General features: G+C 40.5%; 2 protein-coding genes across 4 annotated transcripts in view; both read left to right on the forward strand.

The window, feature by feature from the left end:
* Positions 1-2,564, forward strand: part of glra3 (glycine receptor, alpha 3) — a 40,979-nt gene extending 38,415 nt beyond the window's left edge. For both annotated transcript variants that reach the window (XM_037764844.1, XM_037764845.1), the window contains one exon: positions 1,642-2,564. In XM_037764844.1, the coding sequence (XP_037620772.1) occupies positions 1,642-1,971 (330 nt within the window). In that variant the 3' untranslated portion in view covers positions 1,972-2,564. The remainder of the gene's footprint in view (positions 1-1,641) is intronic.
* A 12,834-nt stretch (positions 2,565-15,398) lies between these two features.
* The window catches only part of hpgd (15-hydroxyprostaglandin dehydrogenase), a 29,248-nt gene continuing 21,481 nt past the window's right edge, over positions 15,399-23,165 (forward strand). Inside the window, exons 1-4 of one of the 2 annotated variants that reach the window (XM_037764847.1) lie at positions 15,399-15,659; positions 16,803-16,926; positions 18,690-18,796; positions 20,933-21,029. In XM_037764847.1, coding sequence (XP_037620775.1) covers positions 15,567-15,659; positions 16,803-16,926; positions 18,690-18,796; positions 20,933-21,029 — 421 coding nt within the window. In that variant the 5' untranslated portion in view covers positions 15,399-15,566. The remainder of the gene's footprint in view (positions 15,660-16,802; positions 16,927-18,689; positions 18,797-20,932; positions 21,030-23,165) is intronic. The other variant, XM_037764846.1, reaches the window with a different exon arrangement.

The following is a 23,165-nucleotide window of genomic DNA, read 5'->3' on the forward strand; positions in this document are numbered from 1 at the left end:
GCTTAGGAAATGATCCATAATGGCCAGTTAACAACCTATTAAATCATTTGAATTTGCACAAGATGTGTAGTTGAAATTTTGAATTTGAAATTCCAGTTTGCACAGGAAACACATATACACAGGCTTGAATAGTGAGTGTATCATCTTGTCAGGCTGAGCAAAACAAAATACAGAGCATACATTATGAGGCAAATATGTAAAGTTAGTACTTAGTTATGAAATTCCTGAAGACATTGTCAAGACAACTTAAAATCAGTTGCTGTCTAGAGTGAAAACACACAAACAACATATTTTTCTATCAGTTCTCCTAAAGACGCAGTGAGCAGCCCACAATGAGCTACATACAGCCTTATGAAATAGTACAGACAAGCCATAAAAACATGTCTGTTCCATAAAACCCATATAAGCAGGAAATCTCATCCTCCTCCACAGCAAGGTATCTGACAGATGGATGGGTGACCTGATGACCCACGGTCAATCAGTGTCCTTACTTTATGGTGTACTTTCACACAGGCCCACATCCTGTCACACACACAAACCTCATTCACTATCTACAGTGTTATAAATGCATTTTAAAGTTACAACATCTGTTTCTTAAAGAGTAAAGATTGTTTCATTTGTGTTGAAATGGACATTTCAAAGGAGAACACGTTGGCTGTAGCGTTGTTGTCGGAGAAGCCGGTATTTCAATTAGCGTGTTTCCTTAATCTCTGATGACATATCATGGTCATTTTATGAGTTATTACAGTAAATATATTACATATTGGTCCATTAAAGGTCCCATATTATAAAAAAGTGAGATTTTCATGTTTTTTTATTATAAAGCAGGCTTAAGTCCTATATAAATACTGTGAAAGTATCGAAACACTCAATCCACAGGGAAATGCACACAGCCCCTATTCAGAAACTCTGCATTTGAAACAAGCTGTCAGGATTTTCTATCCATTTGTGATGTCACAAATATACAATATTTAGACCCTTTACACAATTTTTAACGTAAACATTCTAAATGTGTCCCAGTTTCATCCTGGTGGCAGTGTATGTGAATGTCATCAGCTGACAGGAAGTACACACGGACCCAAGCTGTTGCTTAGCAACGCAATTCTGTTGCAATTCCGTCAAAATGCGCTAAAACGGAGCGTTTCAGACAGAGGGTTAATACACGCATATTCAGGCTGACAGTATGAGGAAAATAAAGTTTTTTTTAACAATACAGCATGTAAACATGTTCTAGTAGAAACACAAAATACAAGTATGAACCTGAAAATGAGCATGATATGGGACCTTTAAGTTTCGCTTTCACTTTTACAACATAGTAGGCCCCTAATGACTCACATCTATGGTGGTTATAGCGACCGATAACGCCTATTCAATGGCCTGATAACAAACGAATCGGGTGCAGCACAAAACTATAAGATTACATTTCATATAGATAACATTTCCTTTAATACCACAATTCCCATGACAACATCAAGTGTGAAATCTTTTCTGCATTAACCAATCCAATCTGAGGCCTTTATTATATACAATCAAAATGTAACCCTTGTTCAGTGCCTTGCTCAGAGCCCATCCGTCTGTGAAGGAAGTGATTACTGTATGTGACCTGTGAGCCCTTCCTCCTCTTCCTTGTCTCTCCAACAGGAAAGGGAAGTACATGAGGGCAGACCGACCTCCACAGCCGCTGTGACCTCCACTCCGAGCAACAGCAAGGACTCGAAGGCCAGCGCCAACAATACTGTAACTGTACTGAACACCACAGGAGCCGCAGCAAACACTACCCAGAATCCACCTGGGGCAGCGGCAGGCGGAGGTGGTAAAAGCATCGAAGAGATGAGGAAGTTATTTATCGACAGAGCCAAAAAGATTGACACTGTGTCGAGGGCCGGCTTCCCTCTGGCCTTTCTCTTCTTCAATATATTCTACTGGGTTCTTTATAAGATACTTCGACATGAAGATGTACATAGCAAATAGAGAAAGAAATTCATATTTACTATGTGTGCGCACACACACACATCCTTCATATGAGGACACTTCATTAACTACCTTTATTTCCTTTTTCCTTCAGCCTGACCTTGAGAACCATTCAGACCTCACTTGATTCTGAAGTACAGCGATCAGTTCTCACAGATAATGTTCAAAAACACAAAAGGATCAAGAATAAGCAAATCAAAGAGTATGAATGATGATTTTATTTCTCTCTAAAAGACACTGACGGTAGAGAATATCCAAAGAGTTGATTGTTTACACATCTGGACAGTGTCTGGAATAGTATGCGTAGACATATCCAGCATATGGATATGTCCTATAAATTCAAAGTTAAAAAATAATCTCCCACTAATGAGTGATGTGGCCCATGTGACTCAATATATATTACTTTATTATCAGCATCATCAATCTGCTGTGGAATGAGTCAGAGCCCTGGAATTCATGTGTTGATGTAGTTGAGGGAGCTTTACACCAGAATTATTACACACTAAATATCTGGTCACATTTACACAAACTTTGGTTTATAAAAGATTCATACCGCTAGATATAAGACAATCATAGCAGCCATGTAGAACTGCTTTGTTGAAAAATCGGATCTGTCAAAGACAAAGTTGGGGACTTCAAAGATGAGAAGTTTAACCTAAACCAACAGGTGTTTTTAATCAATGTGTAACCATCCACTGATTAAAAACATGCTCTAGTGCTTTAGATATGTTATCTAAATTATATCTATTATCTGGACAGCCAACATCAGATTTATAGTTTTCTAAAGCAGCATTTTGACTTCTAAAGGGCAGAGAGACTGAACAGAGAGCTGACAGACTCTCTCGCTGCTGTACTGTAGGTGGAGCTCTGTGTCTATCCGATGCACAACTAGAGCAGAGGTCATCTCCACCCATCACAGGTGGGCACATGTTTTATTGAGTGGACTGTGTACACAATACAAAGCTTTTGGAAGCTTATGTTAACTTGGAACTACATCTATCTAATAATTTATATATATATATCATATGATATTCACAAAAGATGATCAAGATTCAGTGTTATAAGCAGTAAATGTGCTAAATAAAATCACCATCACAGATTTCCTCTCACTAGCTTTGCTAAGCAACATGTATTAGTGCATTGTTAGTAAATTTGTGACATGCATACTCTTCTCACTTTGATAAGGTATGTATGGATGAAATGACAAGACAGACCAGATTAAACCAGTAAAACTAAGGTCTGTAGATGTCTGGTGCCCTGTGGAAGCGTCTCGCCAACATACTAATGTAGAACTCTGGACTAACTAAAGACAGCAGGCGGGGTGCAGCTCAGCTCTGGCTCCTGGAGGAACAGTGGAGCTGAGATCGGACTGCCTCTGGTCTAATTAAAATTTTGGTCTATACTAGGTGCAACACAGCAACAGTGTGAAAACAAATCAACTTTCTTGAGTTTAGTGACCTCATTATGCGCTCTCCAAGTGTAACTAACAACATGCTGACTTCTGAAGCAAATCCTGTGTGTTTGAGCACAGCCAGAGAACACTGCACAAAAACTCTGTGCAGTTATACAACTTTCAGTGCATGTGGATGTGGTTTCCACTCCATTTAAAACCTGCACGTGCTGAGGACACGCTGGTTAGACCTGTCTGAGTGCTTCAATAAGACGTAACAACCAAACAGAAACATGTGCTGCACATATGAAAGCATGGCAAATGCAAGTGGAGAAGGATAAGCAGGAAATTGACAATTACTGACATATTCAGTACATGACTCATGTAAGAGACATTTCTGCATCATTAAAGCTGCAGTCAGTAACTTTAAACAAATGTGAAAAAAGTTTATATAAAAAGTTATTTTGATAAAACTGTTACTATATCCTGACAGTAGTGCATGAGACAGATAATCTGTGAAAACATCAGGCTCCTCTGCCTCCTCCTAGTGCTCCTGATGGCATTGGCAAGATTTCACAGCGTCGGTGGGCGGAGCTTGGTTTTGGCTCGACTTTTGTCAACATGGCGGCCGGGTCACAAACTTTCTGAGTTTGTGAGGTTAAGCTGCTGTAGAGACTGCTCGTTTCTGATTGGTTGTTTTCCTTTGGGTGCGGTGAAATCTTGCTAATGCTATTATGAGTACTAAGGCGGAGGCAGAGGAATAGGATTATCTGTTTCATGCACTGCTGGATATAGTGGCAGTTTAAAAAAAAAAAATCTTTTATCATATTTGCTCAAAGTTACAGACTGCAGCTTCAAGGTCCAGTTATTACAAGACCTGTCACTTCTTCACTCATCTGTTCAGTGGACCCCGATGTCATGTGTTTGTTGGCAGACACACTTACACGTTGGTGTATCATTGCAGAGGTTTGAACTGTGCACTATAATGCTTACACAACCCAAAGCACCCATGGAGGGTGGTACCATCATCTGTACTGTAATTGGTGGAGATTACCACTCTAATCACGAGTCTGTGAGAAAATAGACTCGTAAACAGTTTTTTTTCAAATCAGTCCAACACATCATGGTTAGTCAGCTATAACTGTTCCACAAATAAACAGGGCGTAGGTAGTCAGAAGGTCATTAAAATGAAGCAGGTTTATCCCACACAGAGTATAAATGTGATCAGCATATTTCACGGAACTTTGAGCATATTAGGTTATAAAATATCACCGAAATTACACTTTTGTCCAAAATAGAAAGTGTTCAATCTCTGAAGAGCATGAAAATGATCTTTAATTTTATGGTAATATACTGTATAGTCAGGAGTTGTTCAGATACAGCACCTCGATCAGGACCAAAGTGATGAACAGAGGAATAAACTGATCAATCAACATCACCGTCTTTAATTCTCTGATGCTAGTGAGGCAAATCACAATAGTCATTGTTTTTACTTAAAACTCTGCCAAAAACTCACAGTATCCCTTTAAGAGCACCACAAAGTGGTTGTACTGAAGACACTTCCTAAATCCATGTTAGTTAGTTTGTGTTTAATTTTTTATCAAATTCACAGTTCTCTTTTCCTGACATTTTACTGTGAGACGTCCGCCCTAACCTTGGACTTTTCAAGACTTGCAACACTGTGACAGAGGCCAAGAAAAGCCTGAGAAAGAAAGGGGACTGGATTAATACTCTTCTCCGTACAGACGGTGAACAAAGCTACAAAGCTCCAGATATGGGAAGACAACAAGTATGGAGGAATTCACCCCGAGATAAAGACTGCTCCAGATCACAGGTGACTCCTCTGACTAATCAGTACTGTTGTGGAGACAAAGGACTGGAACAGAAAGGAGATGGAAAAAGTTTCCTTGAAGAAATGTGGAATATTAGGAACCACAAGAGCACACCCACACACAAACACACACACACACACACACACACACACGCACACACACACACACACACATGAATTACACACTGTTACACCCACTTGTGTCTTACAGCTCAGCTGCCAATGTTGTGTTTTTGTCCCCTATGCTTTCAGCCCCACCTCAAACTTCTCATTCTACCCACACACACACACACACACACACACGCTGTTATCACCAAACCACACACCATACAATACATGACTGTTTTTATTCAGTTATCAAACAGTTAAGAGGCCCCAAAACCTGTAAAATCACTACACTGATTCTCTGTTTGCACTATAACTAATGCAACAACTCCTGGGGTACTTTCCAGTTCACATTTATATTATGTCACACACAGGTTTCTTCTGACTCGAGCATTTAGGCAGCTCACAACCGTAGTCTACAGTGTGTGTTTTCTACCAACATTTAGAAACTCTGTTGTTTGTGTGGACATTTTTCTGACCCAATGAAACGATAGAGAGAGAAGTAACTTTGTATCTCTGCTGCAAATTACATTCATATGCAACTATTTTTTGCAGTAGCAGTTTACCCAATGCTGGACTAAACATTTAAATTGACTTCATTTGAAAAAAGAAATGATATAAGTTACACATTGAGTGCCAGTGCAGTGAAAAATCAGTATGAGGAGAACATGTGGTGTGTGTGATGGATGGAAAGTGTTTTGTGTCCCATAAAAGTTAATATCAGTCAGTAATTGTTCTGAAAAGAACTTGGTATACTTTATTTTATAGTTATACATTCACATGAAGTCTGTGGCCAAACTATTGTTGGTTTATGCAATTTTGACCTCAGAGTACACACCAGTTCATTGGAACTTCATTGTGTTTTCTAGGAAACAGCTTGGCCCTAACTCAGCTGTTAACATCAGCCAATACTGCATCATGTGACTGTTTGTGTGTGGCGGTGGAGGGGTCTGCTGCTGTAGGACATTATGTGTTTTCTACTGAGACAACCATGAGTGCTTTCAGTCTATGCCACACAAAGAGAGAGGTTGGGTGGTTTTGAAGGTTTAGCCTATTTCCTACAAATAACATTTCATTTCTACAAAATATTTCTCAAAGCATAACTTGCTTGAGATATGCCATCAGTCATAATGGTCATAGTGATCTGATGGACTTTCAGGCTACTACAAGTTGATTTTATCAATCAATGGAAAATTGTCACTGCCTGAAGAAATTAAAATCACATTCAGAAGTCTAAAGTACAATGGTAGAGTAGACTAAAATATGCAACGTAGTCCTGTGTGAACATTTAACATTTCTGCTGTGTGACTGAAAAAAAATGCATAGTCACTCATAAATAGTTTCCTTTTGCATAGTTGGCTCTGAACCAGGATCAGCATGAATTACTGAACAGTCCTACGGCTGGTTTGTGCTCTGTGCATGGCCAGATAGAACTCATCTCATGTTTAACAATCGGAGTCTCCCAATAACTGATCAGTGTTTCTAGTTAGTCATTATGGAGCCAGTCTTGGACTGAACTCAGTCGGTGCATGACATCGCACCAACACACACAAACGTTTTGGCAAGAATCCGACTTTAAAGTTTTTTGTATGTTTTATCCCATTTACTATTTTGCATGCACTCATTATCAATCATTACCTACGACAAGGCCAAAGGCCTAGGAAGTAGGTTATGTTTTCACCGGTGTTGGTTTGTTTGTTTGTTGTTTGTTTGTTGGTTTGTTTGTCCGTTAGCAGGATTACTCCAAAAGTGTGCGATGGATTTGAATTCCATTTTTTAGAGGGGTGGGGTGAGGCACAATGAACAATCAATTAGATTTTGGTGGAGATCCGGATCATGATCCGGATCGTACAATTCCCAATCCTCTGTCTCCACGTCGACTACTAGCAGCTGTCAATCATGATGTCTCACCCCCTTTTGTCACGTCGTTCAACATTATATACAGTCTATAGTCAGTCATCATGCAATATTATCATTTACAACAATAAAAGCAGACATAATGTTCACTATAATGAGTAATCCAACCCAATTTTCTGTACACTGATTTTTATAGTTTACAAAAAGAAGACTAAACGGAGAAAAAAAAGAAAGAAAACATGGAAATATTGCTACAGCATGCTATCAAATAACAGGTGTGGTCCTGGAAGAGTTAAATGAATGACGAGACAAAATTCCCATTCGTGTTTCCAGTGTTTCCTGGAAGGATGTTCAGTTAGCTTGTTAACATGAAGCCTTCCCGTGCAGTCGCTGTGCAATATTTACATCAGTGTTTCCTCACAGAAATATTTGCATGGTTCTAATGAAAACAACTTCTTGCTGTTCCCCTTTGTCACGGCATTTCTGTTGTCTCTTACCAAGGACTTTGTTAAAAATCTAAAATAATTTGCTTCTAGATGTTTCAAATTTAATACTCAATGGTTTTGCTCGATAGTAAATAGTAGCAGCCATTCATTTGGTTCGAACCTATACAGCTGTGGTGCAGTGGTTATCACTGTCGCCTCACAGCAAGAGGGTAGCAGGTTTGAATCCGGCTTGGGGCCCCTTCTGTGTGGAGTTTACATGAGAGTGAATGGTTGTCTTTCTGTCTCTATGTGTCAGCCATGTGATAGTCTGGAGACCTGTCCAGGGTGTACCCCTTCTTCGCCCAATGTCAGTTGGGATCGGCTCCAGCCCCCCCATGACTTTGAATAGGATAAGCGGTTACAGACAATGGATGGAAGTACAGCTGTGTCCAAATTCCATACATACTGATATTACACATATACTATGCAGTACAGTGTTTATGGTTATAGTATAGACAACTTTTTTCTGTAATATACAAGCTGTCAATGTGGCGATTTTGTATGCATGTGACTTTGGAATTCCAGTTCCAGTTAAACTTCAGTTCTGCCTGGAGCTTTCTCTTCATCGTCCTTCATTTTTTGTAGCTATGTGTGCATACAGTACTTAATGACACACATTCTGTATGCTATTGACTTTTCTGTACTTCATGTTGTCATTTTTCAGTGAAAACACACTACATATTCAAAACATACTTAAAATTAGTATGCAGGGCCGCCTTATGTCTTGCTTCTGCCCAGGACATGTTGATTTCCAAAGCTCCCCCCAGATTATTTAAAGGTTAAAGGCCCTAGAGGGCAAGGACCTGGGACAACTGACCCACTGTCGGTGGCCCTGTCAGTATGTAATATGGAATTAGGACACAGCTTCTGTTTGTGGATCTGGGCAAAAGCAGAAGACCTTAATCTGTCCTGTGATGACATTCATATTTTTCATATTAACATACTTTTTCCTAGTTTGTCCTGTATCTTTATATCTAAAAGACCACCTAAAAATCAACTTTACAGTGACCATAGTTTGGTCAAAGTTAATTTTGTGTTTTAATGCATTTTAAAGTGCAGATTTGAAAAGTCCAGACTTCATTACCACACAACAGTAATGAAACTACCTCCAACAGGTTTCAAGCTCATTTTCATAACGCAAAATTAAGGCAAATCAGTTGATGCCTGGAACGAAAATATATTCAAAATCTATGTGGGAAATGGTTGGCAGTTTGCCACCGCAAACTATAATAACACTATTCTAGGAGAGCCAGAAGTCAGATGGCGGCAGCCAATACCACGGTTTTGCACGGTTTTACTCTGCGGCTCATGTTAGCGCTGTTTCACAAGCGTGTCGGCCTAAAAACCCAGACATTTCGGGGGGGGAGGGCCCACAAACATGACTTTGAGGTACATCTACACTGGCACACTCAGAGGGATGAGGAGAAGAGACACTGAACACAGACAGAGCGTTGGCGTTGGCGTTGGCGTTGGCGTTGGCGTTGGCGTTGGCATTGGTGGTCACAATGCGTCCCTGATCGCCTCCAGACCAGTCAGCGCACAATCCATCCTCAATGCGTTTTGGGGGCATTTACAACTGTACTTTCATGTGGTCAAGCACTATCCGATCACCCTAAACACATTTTAACGTCAAGTGTAAAGGGGTACTTAGTTCCACGTGATTATACACTAATGGAAACATAGTTCTGAATATCATATTCCATTTCTGCAAAATGTTCCTCCTAAATGTTACACACTGGTCCTTAAAGGTCTACATGGTTTGTTGTTAATGTACTAATAATGAAAATAGGGTTAACATGAGTATGGTCCTTAATATTGCTCCAGTGAAGGAGTAGTCTATTATTACACCCTTTAACCCTTAAAGCTCCAACACTGTTTACACTTTCATTGTAACATTAGAGCTCTCCTGAGGACTGGGTGGGCATTTACAGACTGTGTTTCATTGGCATCTCCCTCACTCTCTTGTTGCACCTCTTTATGGTGAGAAACCTTACACCACCATCACTCTGATCAGTAGTAGTTTGATGACATCATGTGATCCCCAGCACAGCGCCTCGTGAGCCTGTAAGGATGTCTAATCAACCAGAAGTATTGAAAACATCTGTGTGGGTGTGTTTCAGTTTTCTACTTGGGGCCTTGTAGTTAATGACAATGATGATAATGATGATGATGAATTACAGCAGTTGTTGCCAGTCTTTTTCACAACCTCACAAACACAGTGGCTGTATTCGAAACCGCATAGTAGTACGTACTGAATCGCCCAAAATGTAGTATGTAGTATGTTGTATGTAGTATGCGAGCAAAAGCAAAATCTCCAGTATGCATCGGACCAGTCTGCCTCACCTACCGTATCCCACAATGCAAAGCGCTGGACAGCTACAGGCTATAGTTACAACAACAACAGCAGTCAAAAACAGCTCCTTTTTTAAATTTTTCGTAGCTATTTCATCACTAAACTCACAAGTTTTTGAGGCGAGAAATCAACTGTATAGATTTTGATTGTTTACAGTTTTACGATATTAGATGGGGAATTGAACATTTGCTCCAACGTTTTCAGAATTGAGGAGAGAGAGGAGGAGGGAAGAGGAGAGAGAAGAGGAGAGGGAAGAGGAGAGGGAAAGAGCAGCGTCTGACAGGGCAGAGAGATACCTGCTGAGACAACATATTCCTCTAATATCTGGAGGGAGATCAGTCCACTGTTTTGTTGCTGTAACTGAAAAAGCAGTTTGAGTAAATAATGTGGATCAATGTTTTATATTTCCCGTCTCCCCTCGTTGATGATCCTGTTTGTCTCACTTCATTATGAGCTGTTAGAATAAATAGTTTAAACCTGCAGTATCTGATAAAGTAAACAGAACATAAACAACAAAATCTGAGTTCTATTGTTCGATAATATTGTAATAGTGGTACGAGTTTATTTTTTGTCCAGTGCTTTAAGAGCTGGTTTAAAGGCTAAAGCCCGGTCTAGCATACTGCAAAATACATCAATTTAACCGTCGCATACTACATACTACTGAGGAACGCAGTATGCAGTATGTACTGTATACTGTATACTGTATACTGTATACTGCGTCGTCAGTAGTACTTTAGGCGGTTTCGAATCCAGCCAGTGTCTCTGTAATGCTGTTGTGAATCTGGTCAGATTGAATCTGGATGAGTTACTGCACTGTTTTAAATCTGTTACACACAATACAAAATAACTCTGTACTATATGTACATTTCTGTAGTAAGTCAAAGATTACTAATTTTGTACAAAAGAAAGAGATTTTAAAGTATTTGAAAATCTGAATTTATATTGGTATGTATCAGTCATGACTGACATTGTGCTTTTTGTCCTTTGACGTGTTTTTTTTGCTGCTGTTGGATGAACCAGAACACTGTGGTTATCAAACACCTTTATAATGTGATATGTCTTCCTTTTCTGTTTCCACAAACAAATTGTGCTGTTTGGCTCAGAACTGAGTACTACAGCCTAAAACCACAGAAGCACCACTAGGATTTCCAATATACTGTATGAAGAATATATACATAAACATAAAAACATTTCACAATGCTTTATCTGAGCCATGGGTTTTGAAACTGTTATGTTTGCTTTGTATTTATCCTTGTATTGTGGTGAAAGTGTGTGGATCTGTGGAGAATATTTAGTTATTTGTGTGCTCATCACCGGTCTTAGTTCACCAAAGGAAGCCGACTACAGTCGCATCAAAGCTGGACTGGATTCTGTTCTGGTTCCATTTCCTATCTCAGAGGTTGTATTTCATCAAACACATTTTTCAGACACATTTTTTAACAAAATGTCACATTACTCACACCCTTGTTGTAAGTTCTCTGTCAGAATTAAATGTCACATATCTTTCAAAACACAACAACTAAGTCATTATATAGTGTATGCTAACAGAAATTGTGTCATGGTACTGTTTAATGGTGGAAACTCAAGCAAACCCCTCGTTTGTTGAGTAGTTCTACAGAGTTGAGAGCATGCACACTATTTTTTGTAAAATAAGACGTGCATATTTTACATAGTTCTAATTAAATTCTATTGGATTAAAATAAACTTAGTGGCCTCTTCTTAATGTCAACTGTCTTTCCGTTCTTGTCTCTCAGGATAAGTTATATAACGCTGTCTTCGTGGTCTATCTAATTGTGTTTGTCCACCAAAGCTCTGTCATAAATCCAGTTTTTACGCTACATTTTTAGATCCTGATTGTTTTACTTATATTCTGTAACAAGGTCAAATATTTCAGTCATCAGATGTCTGGATCTGGAAAGCAATGACCTCCAATGGTTAAGGTTACGATAGGTCGTTGGGCAGCGAGTCTCATGAGAGTTTTCGCACATTTTCGTAACTTGTTGGTTAAATTTTTGACACGACTCGTTCTCAACTGCTGCTAGCTTGAGTTGATAGGTTTGTTTAAGCCCCGTTGGCTACGTTAGCTGGGTGGTGGCTTTTCTTTTAGCACTTCTATGGATTGTTTTGTGGATCTTAAAGCTGCAGTGGGTAGAAATGGAGCAAATATGATTTCAAAAAGTTATTTTTATAAAACGGTCACTGTATCCTGAGAGTAGTGCATGAGACAGGTAATCTGGAAAAAATCATGTTCCTCTGTGTCCTCTGGTGCTCCTGACGGCATCTGCAGAATTTCATAGACTGGAGGAAAACAAGCAATCAGGCTGGTCTGGAGTCTGCCGTCTCTGAGCAGCTTTCAATCACTCGTGAACTCCGATCAAGGCAGCTCTGATCAAATATGAATCAATATTCTGTTACTGTAATGTGTATTTCTCTCCTCAAATGTTTCAGAAAACATCTTGTAGTGTACGGTTTAGCTGTAAAATGAGAAAGTTTGTGATCTGGCAGCCATGTTGAGATCAGTTCAGGAAATACCAAGCAACGCCCACCAGCCGGAGCACAGCCAATAGGAACGCACTCTCTCTGAAATGACCTGTGATTGGCTAAAGTCTCCTGTCACGGGTTAGATTTTCTAAAGCTTGAAAACAGAGCCATGAGGAGGTGCAGAAGTCTAGTTTTCTCTCAGAACACTTTTGAGGAATTTTATTCTGCTGAAGCTTTAAGCTTTTAGCACTTCTATGGACTTCTACGGACTGCAAGTATGATGGCTGAGTGTGGATCTGATGACGATCACGCCACCTCACCGTTTCAAGTCTGAAGAAAAGCAACGCTCGTCTGGAAGCCGAGCTCAAAGAAAAAGACGAGCTCATCTTGGAGTTTTTGCCATTCAGTCATTGCCACGGCTTCTGCGTGCTTACAGAACACGCCTCTGTTAAGAAGGTTGTTTTCCACGTTGGCACAAACAGCACTGGTCGGCAAAAATCCAAACTGATAAGAAGGGATTTTACTGGCCTTTTTGAACTTGTAAAAGTCAATGGAAATAACATTTTCATTTTAGGCCCCATTCATACACTGTGTTGGGGGGTCTGAGTACTTCAGTGGGCTTCTCAGCCTACACGAGTGGCTTCAGGCTCAATGTAGAGCTGAAAACTTTTTACAACAATTTGGATCCATTCTGTGAGTGCTCGGCATTCATACATACAGTATCTCACTGTGCTCTGTCTAGTGCAATCCTACCCAGTGACTTCATTACAGATCACAAACTGGATATTTATGTCTCACAGAAACCTGGCAGCCACAGAATGATTTTCTACAGCGAAACTCAGCAGCCGTTTTACATATGCAAACCCTGTTCTTTGTTCTTTGTTTGTAAAACTAATGCCGCTCTCTCTACCTGGTCAAGCTTCCTTTGCATAGATGGCTGTCTACATTGCACCATTACTGTTGTTCTCTACAGACCACCCAAGGCATCTAATATTTTTATCACTAAGCTCTCCACACTTTTAACGACCCTTAGTGCAATGTCTCCTAATATCATCCTAATGGGGGATTTTACTGTTCATTTTGATTTTCATTTATTTATTAGTTTATTTGACAGGGACAATACATGTAGGCATTGTTACACTTAATTAAAGTGCAACCGATGCAATGTATATAGCACGCAATGCCATGTATATTGTCTGCTGGTAGTGTTTTTGATACAAGTGAGGGTATTTACTGTATGCAAACATGTATGAGAAACTGTACATGGCTGGTTTAACTGTTCATGAGAGTGATGGCGTATGGAAAGCAGATCCTGTGCCCTGTTGTTCTGTCATACAGTGCTCTTTGGTGTGTACCAGAGGGGGGAATCTGAAACCATTCATGTCTAGTATGTGAGGGGTCTGCCCACTGATTTATACTGCCTATTGTCCGAGTCACCAGGTGTACAAGTCCAGGAGAGAGGGCAGGTTGGGATCTAATAATCCCTTCTGCAGTTCTGTTATAGCCCGTTCTTGTTCTGTGCTGTGCAATTAATCAAATGGATCAAATCTCAATTTCAATTACGATCGAGGCTTCCAAAGATTCTGAAAACAAGGTCATCGCCTTAAAACGATTATTGTGTTGCATTCTGTTTCGCAATGAGGCTCTCGTTTTGTCTTGCGTTATAAATCCAACGCACCCCGTTCCTTTGCGGGGGTGTGCTTCCACCCGGCTCTGCGGGTCACTGACGGCCGCCCGGTGTGAGAGGATCCCCTCGTTGGAGCTCTCCTCGGGGCTGGCTGTGTGTTTATAATTAGATTGTTTCACTATAGAGAATAAAAATGTTTACAAGAGCACAGAGTTCTTCATAGATCTAGCCTCTTCATTTTGGTCTCAAAGTGCACCAGGTTGATGCATTTAACAATTTCTGTTCTTTTCTGTTCATTGTTCTTTAACAATGTTCTTGTAAGTTAATGAGCAATCGTGTTAAATAATCAATATTGAACAGAATAATCATAATTGTCGGATCAACAACAGGTTGAATTACCCACCTGGTGCAGGAAGTACATCCTCTGCTGGGCCTTTTCTTGATCTGCAACTTCATGTCACGGAAGATCCTGTAAACCTGACGGGTGACATCTCCAGATTCTTGCAGAAGAATGGAGGAAGGATGTCAGATAAGGAAGACGAGGGAGGGAAGGGTGTAAAGGAAGGAAGAGGGAAATGTCGGGATGTTCCTGAAACTCCATCTGATATTCTGCAAGGTATAAATAGTGGTGTTTATTTATATACAAAAAAAAATTTGTTATTTCCAGATGTATTCAGTATTATTTGTAGTCCATAAGGAAAACATCACTATGCAGAAGTTCACTGGAAGTCAGTGTGCTTTACTAAGGACCAAACTGGTATTATTACATGTTTGATTTGTAGTTATTTTAGCAGCTATTGGTTTCCATTCATTTCAGCACAGTGTTAAAGTCAACATGCAGAGACCTGAAGTAAGGTATCACTGAACACTGTTGCATGTTGTTGCATAACAGCAATTAGCGGATGACACACAATAAGTTAACATTGACGTGAATGTGAGATTAACAGCTTCTTAAAAAGTTGTCCAAGTTTTTTTTTTTTCTTTCTTACAAAGAGTGACGTGTAAAGAGCTCTATAGATGAAACAGGATTAAGAGAGGATCGAAAAGTGTAGAAAGAGGAGGAAGAGGTGTAAAGGAAGTAGGAGGAGGCAAGAGGGCAGGTACAACAAGCTGGATAAAACCTGTAATTATTATTCTACGGAGTTTACTTAGCCTTTGACTCTCTCTCTCTCTCTCTGCTGTTTGGATAGACTGATAGGCTGAGAGAGAGAGAAGAGAGAGAGAGAGAGAGAGAGAGAGAGAGAGAGAGAGGGAGGGAAAACAGCACAGCTAAAAGAGAGAAAACACAGGGTGAGAAAGTCTGTGATTGTGTTGCAGAGAGCAGAGAGAGGTGCATACACACTCAGAGAAAAAAGACTTAGAAATTTCAGAGACAGAAAGAAGAGAGAGAGAAAAGGGAGGGGAAGTTGAGAAACAAGGAGGAAGACGTAAGAAGTGAAAGGGTGTTTTGCTGCTGTGCTGGGATCATGTCTCTAGATGGGAAGGTGGCTCTGGTGACAGGGGGAGCTCAGGGCATCGGGAGAGCCGTGGTCCATTCACTCCTGCAGAGCTCAGCCAAGGTCGGTACTGCTCAGTCTGCCTTCATTCTACTGCTTCAGCTTCACAACCTTTTAACAGAAGTTTCACTGCTTGTATAGTTGCTTTATCACTTTACAAAGTAAACAACTTTTGCTGCCATATGTTCTCTGATCCCACTGACAGGACTGTTGCCTCTACTGCTCCAGTACAAGCTGGACTGAACTGTCATTGATTAAACTAGAATGGACTGACTTTACTCTTATACCGCTTTAAGTCCTTAACTACTTTAATGTGATTGTTTTAACTTCATGGAAATGTATGGGAAACATTGTTATCTTCATTGCGTTATCACATTTTGATAGTAATCTTTCATTGGCACTGCACAACTGTACAGCATGCTTTCAGAGGGTTTTAAGGTCAGCACTGTTGAAACAGGGCCAGTGTTAACATGTCTAAAAAGAATAGTATTCATACACTGTGTTTTAATAATGTGGCACTTAAAAAAAACAACTAGTAATTAGACAATGAAGGAAACTTTTGAACTTTTGCATTTTGAAAGCAAGAAGGGAAAAGCCAAAAGGCTTTTGAAAGAGGTAAATACGTTTCTGAGAACGTCCTTCACACCCTGTGAAACGAGGCTAATTGCGGTGCAGAACTAACATGAACATGTCATTAGTCTTGTATTTGTGTTCCTTATCTGAGCAGTGCTCAGCTGCTGACTGAGCTGTTCACAGCACACATGTCAAACCACAGACGCAAGCAGAGGAAGTAAGCAGTACACTGTAACACCTCCCCACCTTTCGGTGGCCACAGTTTTTGCCCTATAGGAGGCTGAAATGTGGCATGGAGGTCAAGTGTGTGCGTGTGAAAGTGTGTGTTCATGCCAATCGGCAAAAAAGGGTGTGTGGCAGTGAGAGTGGCCGATAACAAAAAGGCTGCTAAACCTATCAACGCTCCACCTTGGACAAACACATGAAGCGTTTGTCATCATTAGTCTCAGCAGGTCGGCGGTCAAGTGTTTATGATGTTGTCTGTGTGCGTGTGTGTGTGTGTGTGTGTGTGTTTAGTACTAGGTTCTGCAGAGATGGATTCAAACATTAAAGCCAGGCTTCCTCCATCTCTACTATTTGTGTGTGTGTTTGAATTTAAAAAGTCCAACTCACAAACGGAGTTTCGTCCTCCAGGTTGCCGTGGTCGACCTGAACAAGACATGTGGCGAAGAGTGCAAGGCACAACTGGACGCCGAGTTTGGAGAGGGCAACTGCAACTTTATTCCGTGTGACGTGTCCAACGGAGACGCACTGAGAGGTAACAACTGACACCAACTTACTGCTTGTTGAGTGACACATTATGAAAACTTTAGAGATAAACATGCACAAACACATGCAGTACAGAATGACTGTTTAAAAGACGGTTGAATTCATTTTACTGTAAACCTCCTCTCATGACGAATAGGGAAGTGACTAAAAGGCTCAGGCGAAACCGGCTGCGACACAATGTCTGTGACATTAGTGAGAACAGTTCTGACTAGTGTGCACTCATGGTCCAGCTAAGACTAAGCTTGTCTAGTCATCATTTATTTAGTCAACACGCCTGCTTACAGCTCCACAGAATAGTGCTCTTCACTACCTTCTCCTGCTGTACTTGCATATGGTATGTGTGAGTGTGGGCGTGTCCGGGTGAGAAAGACAAGAGGCAGAGAGTTAAAGTGTGTGTAAGTGAATGAGTGTCTTAGAGTGAGCGAGAGAGTGAGAGAGAAGAACAAGGTTTCGTTGTCTGACATAGAGAGAGTACTATATCCCTGCAGGCTAACGGCTGTGGAATGCTGTTTGGTGTTGCTCCTGACTGTGTGATAGTACTGCTGTTGATGTGGACACACAGAGTAAGCCTGCTCGGAGCCGATGACAGTGTGGGTGTGTGTGTGTGTGTGTGTGTGTGTGTGTGATAAGAAGAGATTAATTGTGTTTATATGGATGCATGCATCGCTGCTAGTATGCAAAACGCGTGCAGTTGTGTGTGTGTTTTTGTGTATGCGTCTTCAGTTTGTCTGACTCATTTGTGGAGTTTGTGTGTGTGTGTGTGTGTGTGTGTGTGTGTGTGTGCGTGCGTGCGTGCGTGTGCGTGTGTGTGCGTGTGTGCGTGTGTGTGTGTGTGTGTGTGTGTTAAAAGGTCTGTTAAAAGCAGGTATGTTTATGTCTAATTGCGGGGTGTCCAGGTGTGGAATGCATCAAGTGATGACACATGCAGGTTAAACCAACTCAGGTTTCTCCCTCCAGCTGTTCATCCAACCGTGTCTGTCTGCTCACATAAACAACCTGCTGGTGGCTCATTGTCTAAGAGCACTATATATATATATATAGACATCGTCTGCATTGTCTTTTTGTGGATATTAAAACAACATGTCTGAAGTCAGTTTAAGTAACATTTGGTTACTTTTGATTCCTCCTCCTCAGTGTCAAAAGAGCAAAACACATTCTCTCATACAGACATTTCAAAGGAGATTTTCTTCTCCAAATGTGTATGTGCAATTAGTTTATTTAGTCCTCTAACATTCTAAGTAACATAAAAAGACAGGGACAATAATGTCATGTTGTAGTTGTTATTGATAACCACCTTTACTAAAGAGAAGTGTATGTTTGGGATAATGTCTGATCCTGTGATGTTTCCTCATCATGTCGATGGCTGCGTTATACAGGACATTCAACTTATCTTCGTAAACATGAACATCAGCAGATAATGTCAGTGTGGTGAAGGAGTGGCTCAGTGGACCAGGGTACACTGTAATTGAGTTAATGACACCTGTGCGTGTATAAACAGTGTGCTCTCATGATGGTAATGAGGCTGACTTTCTGTCATGGCATACACTATGTGCCAACTTTGCTTCCCAACTGTGTTCCTCTTTCCACAGTGATCATCATACAGTCTTGATGATTGTGAAACAGTGTTCTGATTTATAGTTATCAGGGAGTGAACTGAAGCTGAAAGCCATGGTTTTCAGCTCTTATAAGATCATGTGTCGATGTTGTAAGTCATTCGTCATTCCCTGATGGCGTTTTGTTTCTGTGGAATAGATGCGTTCCAGAGCACGGTGGACATGTTTGGTCGTCTGGACATCGTTATCAACAACGCCGGCATCAACAATGAAAAGAACTGGGAGAAGACCATACAAGTCAACCTGGTAGGTCAAGTCACTTTTCCTTTGTTTGTATGAGGCTCTCAATGACCCTCAGGACCACGTCCCCGTCAGGGAGTGGACACGTTTACCTGGTTTTTAGCTTAAAGGGTAACTTTGGTATTTCTCAAGCTGGACCCTATTTTCCCATGTTTTTGTGTTTAACTGACTAATCGACCCGGTCTCCAGTAAAATGACGTTCCCATTAGGTGTTCCTAACATGCAGCTGCATAGTTAGAACAGAGTGATTGATAACAGCCAGGTTTCTTGTCTGCGGTGCAATGTGCTGAAATAGTATAGTTACAGTAATTGTGAGTACAGTTTTTCTCTCTTTCTTCTCTCTTTTTAGGTTTTCTTATGCAACAAAACTACTTTGTTAGGTTTGGGCAGCAAAAGTACTTTTAGGTTAGGCATTAAGTGCATAATAATAATATTATGAAACAAAAGTATGGTAAAATAAGTTAACGTTGGCTTGGTTTCACACGGAACATGAACAGTGGTCTCCTCAGTGAAAATCCTGTGTCTGTTTGAGGACCAGAGAAATGCTGAATGTTTTCACATCAGTTGTGCTAGCTAGCTACTGTTCACAGCCATACTAGCCAACTTTAAAGGTTCTTTATACGATATCCAGGGCATTAATATAGCAGCCCACAACTATTGTCTATGTAAAGATATAACCCCCAGGTTAAAAGACGTTTCTAACCAGTGCAATGTGAAAATGCGGGGCGGGAATGCAGAAAATCTGCTGTTGAATTTTTCGCCTTTGCATTGCCCTGTTCCATTTTCGTCACTAAGGCCCAATGAGTTTCTTCCTAAATAGTGTCACTCCACACAAGAAAAACCTATCCAGACAGAGAATGTCTAAAGGACTAACGTTGACCAAACAATACATAAACTAATCAAACCCAATTGTGGTGCGAACATTAGCTGTTGTGACTAGCCCCATTCCGTGACTAACATATAACATTAGCAAGTGCATATCAGCTATCGTATCCCAGCTGCTGGGCGATGTCAAGCCATACGTATGTTTTCCTTTATTTGGTTGTGAGGTCGTAGTGTTTGTCCTACATTAATGAGTGTTGAGAAGAGGACGAGCCGTTGTTATTCCCAAACACCAATAGTCTGAAAAATGTCCCATTGGACCAAAACTACACTCTTTTACATCAGATTATTATTTCTTTTGCATGCAGGAATGTAATTGGTTAAGCCACTTCCAAGACAAAATACCATAAATGAGCTAATATTAAAGGTGGGGTTGGTAGTGTTCTTCAAAAATATTTTTTGTTATATTTGTTGAAATGCTCATTACATCCTGGCAGCAATCAATAAATCAAATGCTCTGACGGAAAAAAGAAGAAAATCGGGTATCTGTGGCTGTCGCAGGACTGTAATAAGGTGCCAAATGAAATGAGTGAACGACCTACCTACCAAACTACCTGCCTGCCTGCTGAATGTGAACACAGTATCTGTTTTTGTATGTGCGTTGGCGCTGGCTACACTATTTAAATGTTTTGTCTGTCTGTGTGTCTGTTTTAGGCTTTGATGACTTTAAGAGGAAGAAAATCCTCCTCTTCAAATGATGTTATAAGCTGTGTGTCCCTCAGGGCTCTATCTTACAGTTCATCTTTGTTTTCCTTGTGCGTGCTCTCTTGGTAACATTATGCATAGTTCAGTCCTCCTCATTCAGATATTCTGATATAGAGTGTTTATTATCGTTTTTGGTGTGTTTGAGCAGGTAAACACCAAACCTGGATAAGCCTTTACCCTATTTATGAGAAACCCGAATACGCTGGAGTACTCCGATACTGTTGCATGTATACACCTTGACCTGGTTATTGAGCGCTGCTGGCTACCTGTGCAGGCGCAGCTTCAGCCAAGTAATGTAATAGAAACACAGACAATGGTGGCAGTGAAAGCAAGAGAGAGAGAGAGAGACGGTGGATGGAGCAGGACAGGAGTGTCGTTTTACTGTTTTTTTTAATTGTGATGTGGCATGAAATAAGCATGCCAAAACTATGAATATCTTTACTTATCAGTAGGTTCACATATTCTTTACTTCCAGTTTTCACTTCCTGTGTCAGTGCTGCACTTGCCTGTTGTGAAGATTACCAGTGTGACCATGTTGTCTCTTTATCTTTATAGACCTCTGTGATTAAAGGGACCTACTTGGCACTGGAACACATGAGTAAAGAGCATGGCAAGGAAGGAGGCACCATTATCAACGTATCCTCTATGGCAGGTAACAGATACACAGTAGTGCACACACACATACACAGATTTTATTCAACTGCTAAAGGCAATATTTACCAGTTTGTGACTTTGATGTGTAAAATCAGTTCCCCTTTAAAAAATACTTGAAGGAGATAATATTGATAAATATATGATTTTGAAAGGATATTTCATGATACAATGCAAAAAGAAATTAAAATTTTATACAAACTTTTTGACAGAACATGTACATAAATTGATTTGGCACCAGACCATAATGGGGACATCGTATCAGTTTAACTTGCAGCGTTAGTTTGAGCTTCAGAACTTTGGTTTATTTAATATAGGCCAAATTTAACTTTGCAGGAATGAAAGCAAACAGGGGTAATGTGGAAACGTAATACAACCCATTCAAACACATTGCTTTCTGTCAGTGCATTTATGGTGTTTTTGGTCACTTACTACTACATATTCCTCAAACTGAATGGCTCAGATTGCGATCTAAATGGACTGCATTGGTGCTTTTGGTGTGACTTCAGTGGACACATAATGTAGTCTAAGGCTCCACTAATTCCCCTCATACAGCAGGTTAACTAAGAACAACAGAGTGTGTTCATCTTTAACTGCAGTATACACACACACGCCCTCACGTGACCCTCAGGCACTCTTTAAATACTTTCACACACACATTCCACTGATCGAACAGTGAGATCTCCACTGCTATTTTAAGTTGTCTCTATGAATGGTTAAAATGTGGATTATGTAATACTATAGAGTACTGAGGAAGAAGGAGAATAACATGACTGTAGATTGACCTTGTTGGATGGTGGGAAGGAACATGTGCTTTCATTTCTCTCTGAGTCAAGATCTGGGACCGTGCTGCATTGTAGCCCTTTGAATAGTCTCAAATTACAGAGTAAAGAATAGGAGTCAGTAATTAAAGGGTAACTTTGGTATTTTTCAACCTGGACCCAATTTTCCCACGTTATTATGTCTAAATGACTAACAGGGACAACAATCTCTGAAATTGTTCCAGTATTGAGAGAGAGCACTGTAGACGGCAGCTGCTCACAGGCTGCAATATGGTGCTATTGGTTTAAACTCAAGCCCCCAGGAAGTACGCTAGTAGCCAAACGGCGGTACTTCAAATTCCGTGTCCGTCACGTGATGCCATTGGGCCCAAAAATACTTATTCCCATAGGCTTACATTGGGAAAGAGACATCTGTAACTCAGTGGATAATTTTTTTTTTTTAGATGAATCAACTTCCCAGTACGAACACTCTAATAGCCCTTATTTAAATCTTTAGGTCCTAAAAGTTGTAAAATGCACTAATAACCGAATCCAGAGTTATTTCCCTTCCTCCGACCCGGACCGAGGCTGGAGCGAGGGCTGGGAGGCGGAGTTAAAGGAAACGCTACTGCGCCTGCTCTATGGGCCCAATGGATGAGGAAGATCTTTAGACTTTATAACTCAGCACTCAAGCTAATCTGGCTTCATGCGCCACTGAGCAACTCTCATCAGAACGAACGGGAGCCTCCAACGTTGTATCCAGTTCTCTTTATATGTCCATGGTGGAAACACCAGCTGGCAGAGTGTGTTGTGTTGGAGTACAGAAAGCGTAGCTTAGTGTTATCTTAAAGCTTTTCAATGTCATGACTGAATGTTTACATGATTTGGACAATGTGGATGAGGTCTTAGAATTTGATTATTTATATATTATTTGAGCCAGAGTATACAGATATTCAGATTTGACAACGAGACGTCTCCTTGAGTGGGACTTGGACACAATAAGAAACAAATGGCAAAGTAAAAGTTTAACGTTTTCACCTTTTAGTGAACGTAACGTTACATTGACGCTGCTCACTTGCCCTCGCAGCTCGTTTGGAGGCTCCGGTTACAGTGTTATTCCTCAATACTGGACCAACTTCAGAAATTATTGTCCCCATTAGTCACTGAGACACAAATAAATAGGACAATAGGGTCCAGGTTGAAAAATACCAAAGTTGCCCTTTAACTTCTGTCTAATTTAATTTGTGCAATAAATGTGTGAGATATAAATGTCTGCAGAGACACTGAAACTTCAGTTCTAGTTGGAAGCACATGGCTTATGTTAAGCTCACTACTCCCCAAACATTCTCCCCTCTGAGACGCGCAAGGATTTATTT

Source organism: Sebastes umbrosus, chromosome 3 (assembly GCF_015220745.1).
Source record: "Sebastes umbrosus isolate fSebUmb1 chromosome 3, fSebUmb1.pri, whole genome shotgun sequence".
Lineage (NCBI taxonomy): Eukaryota > Metazoa > Chordata > Actinopteri > Perciformes > Sebastidae > Sebastes > Sebastes umbrosus.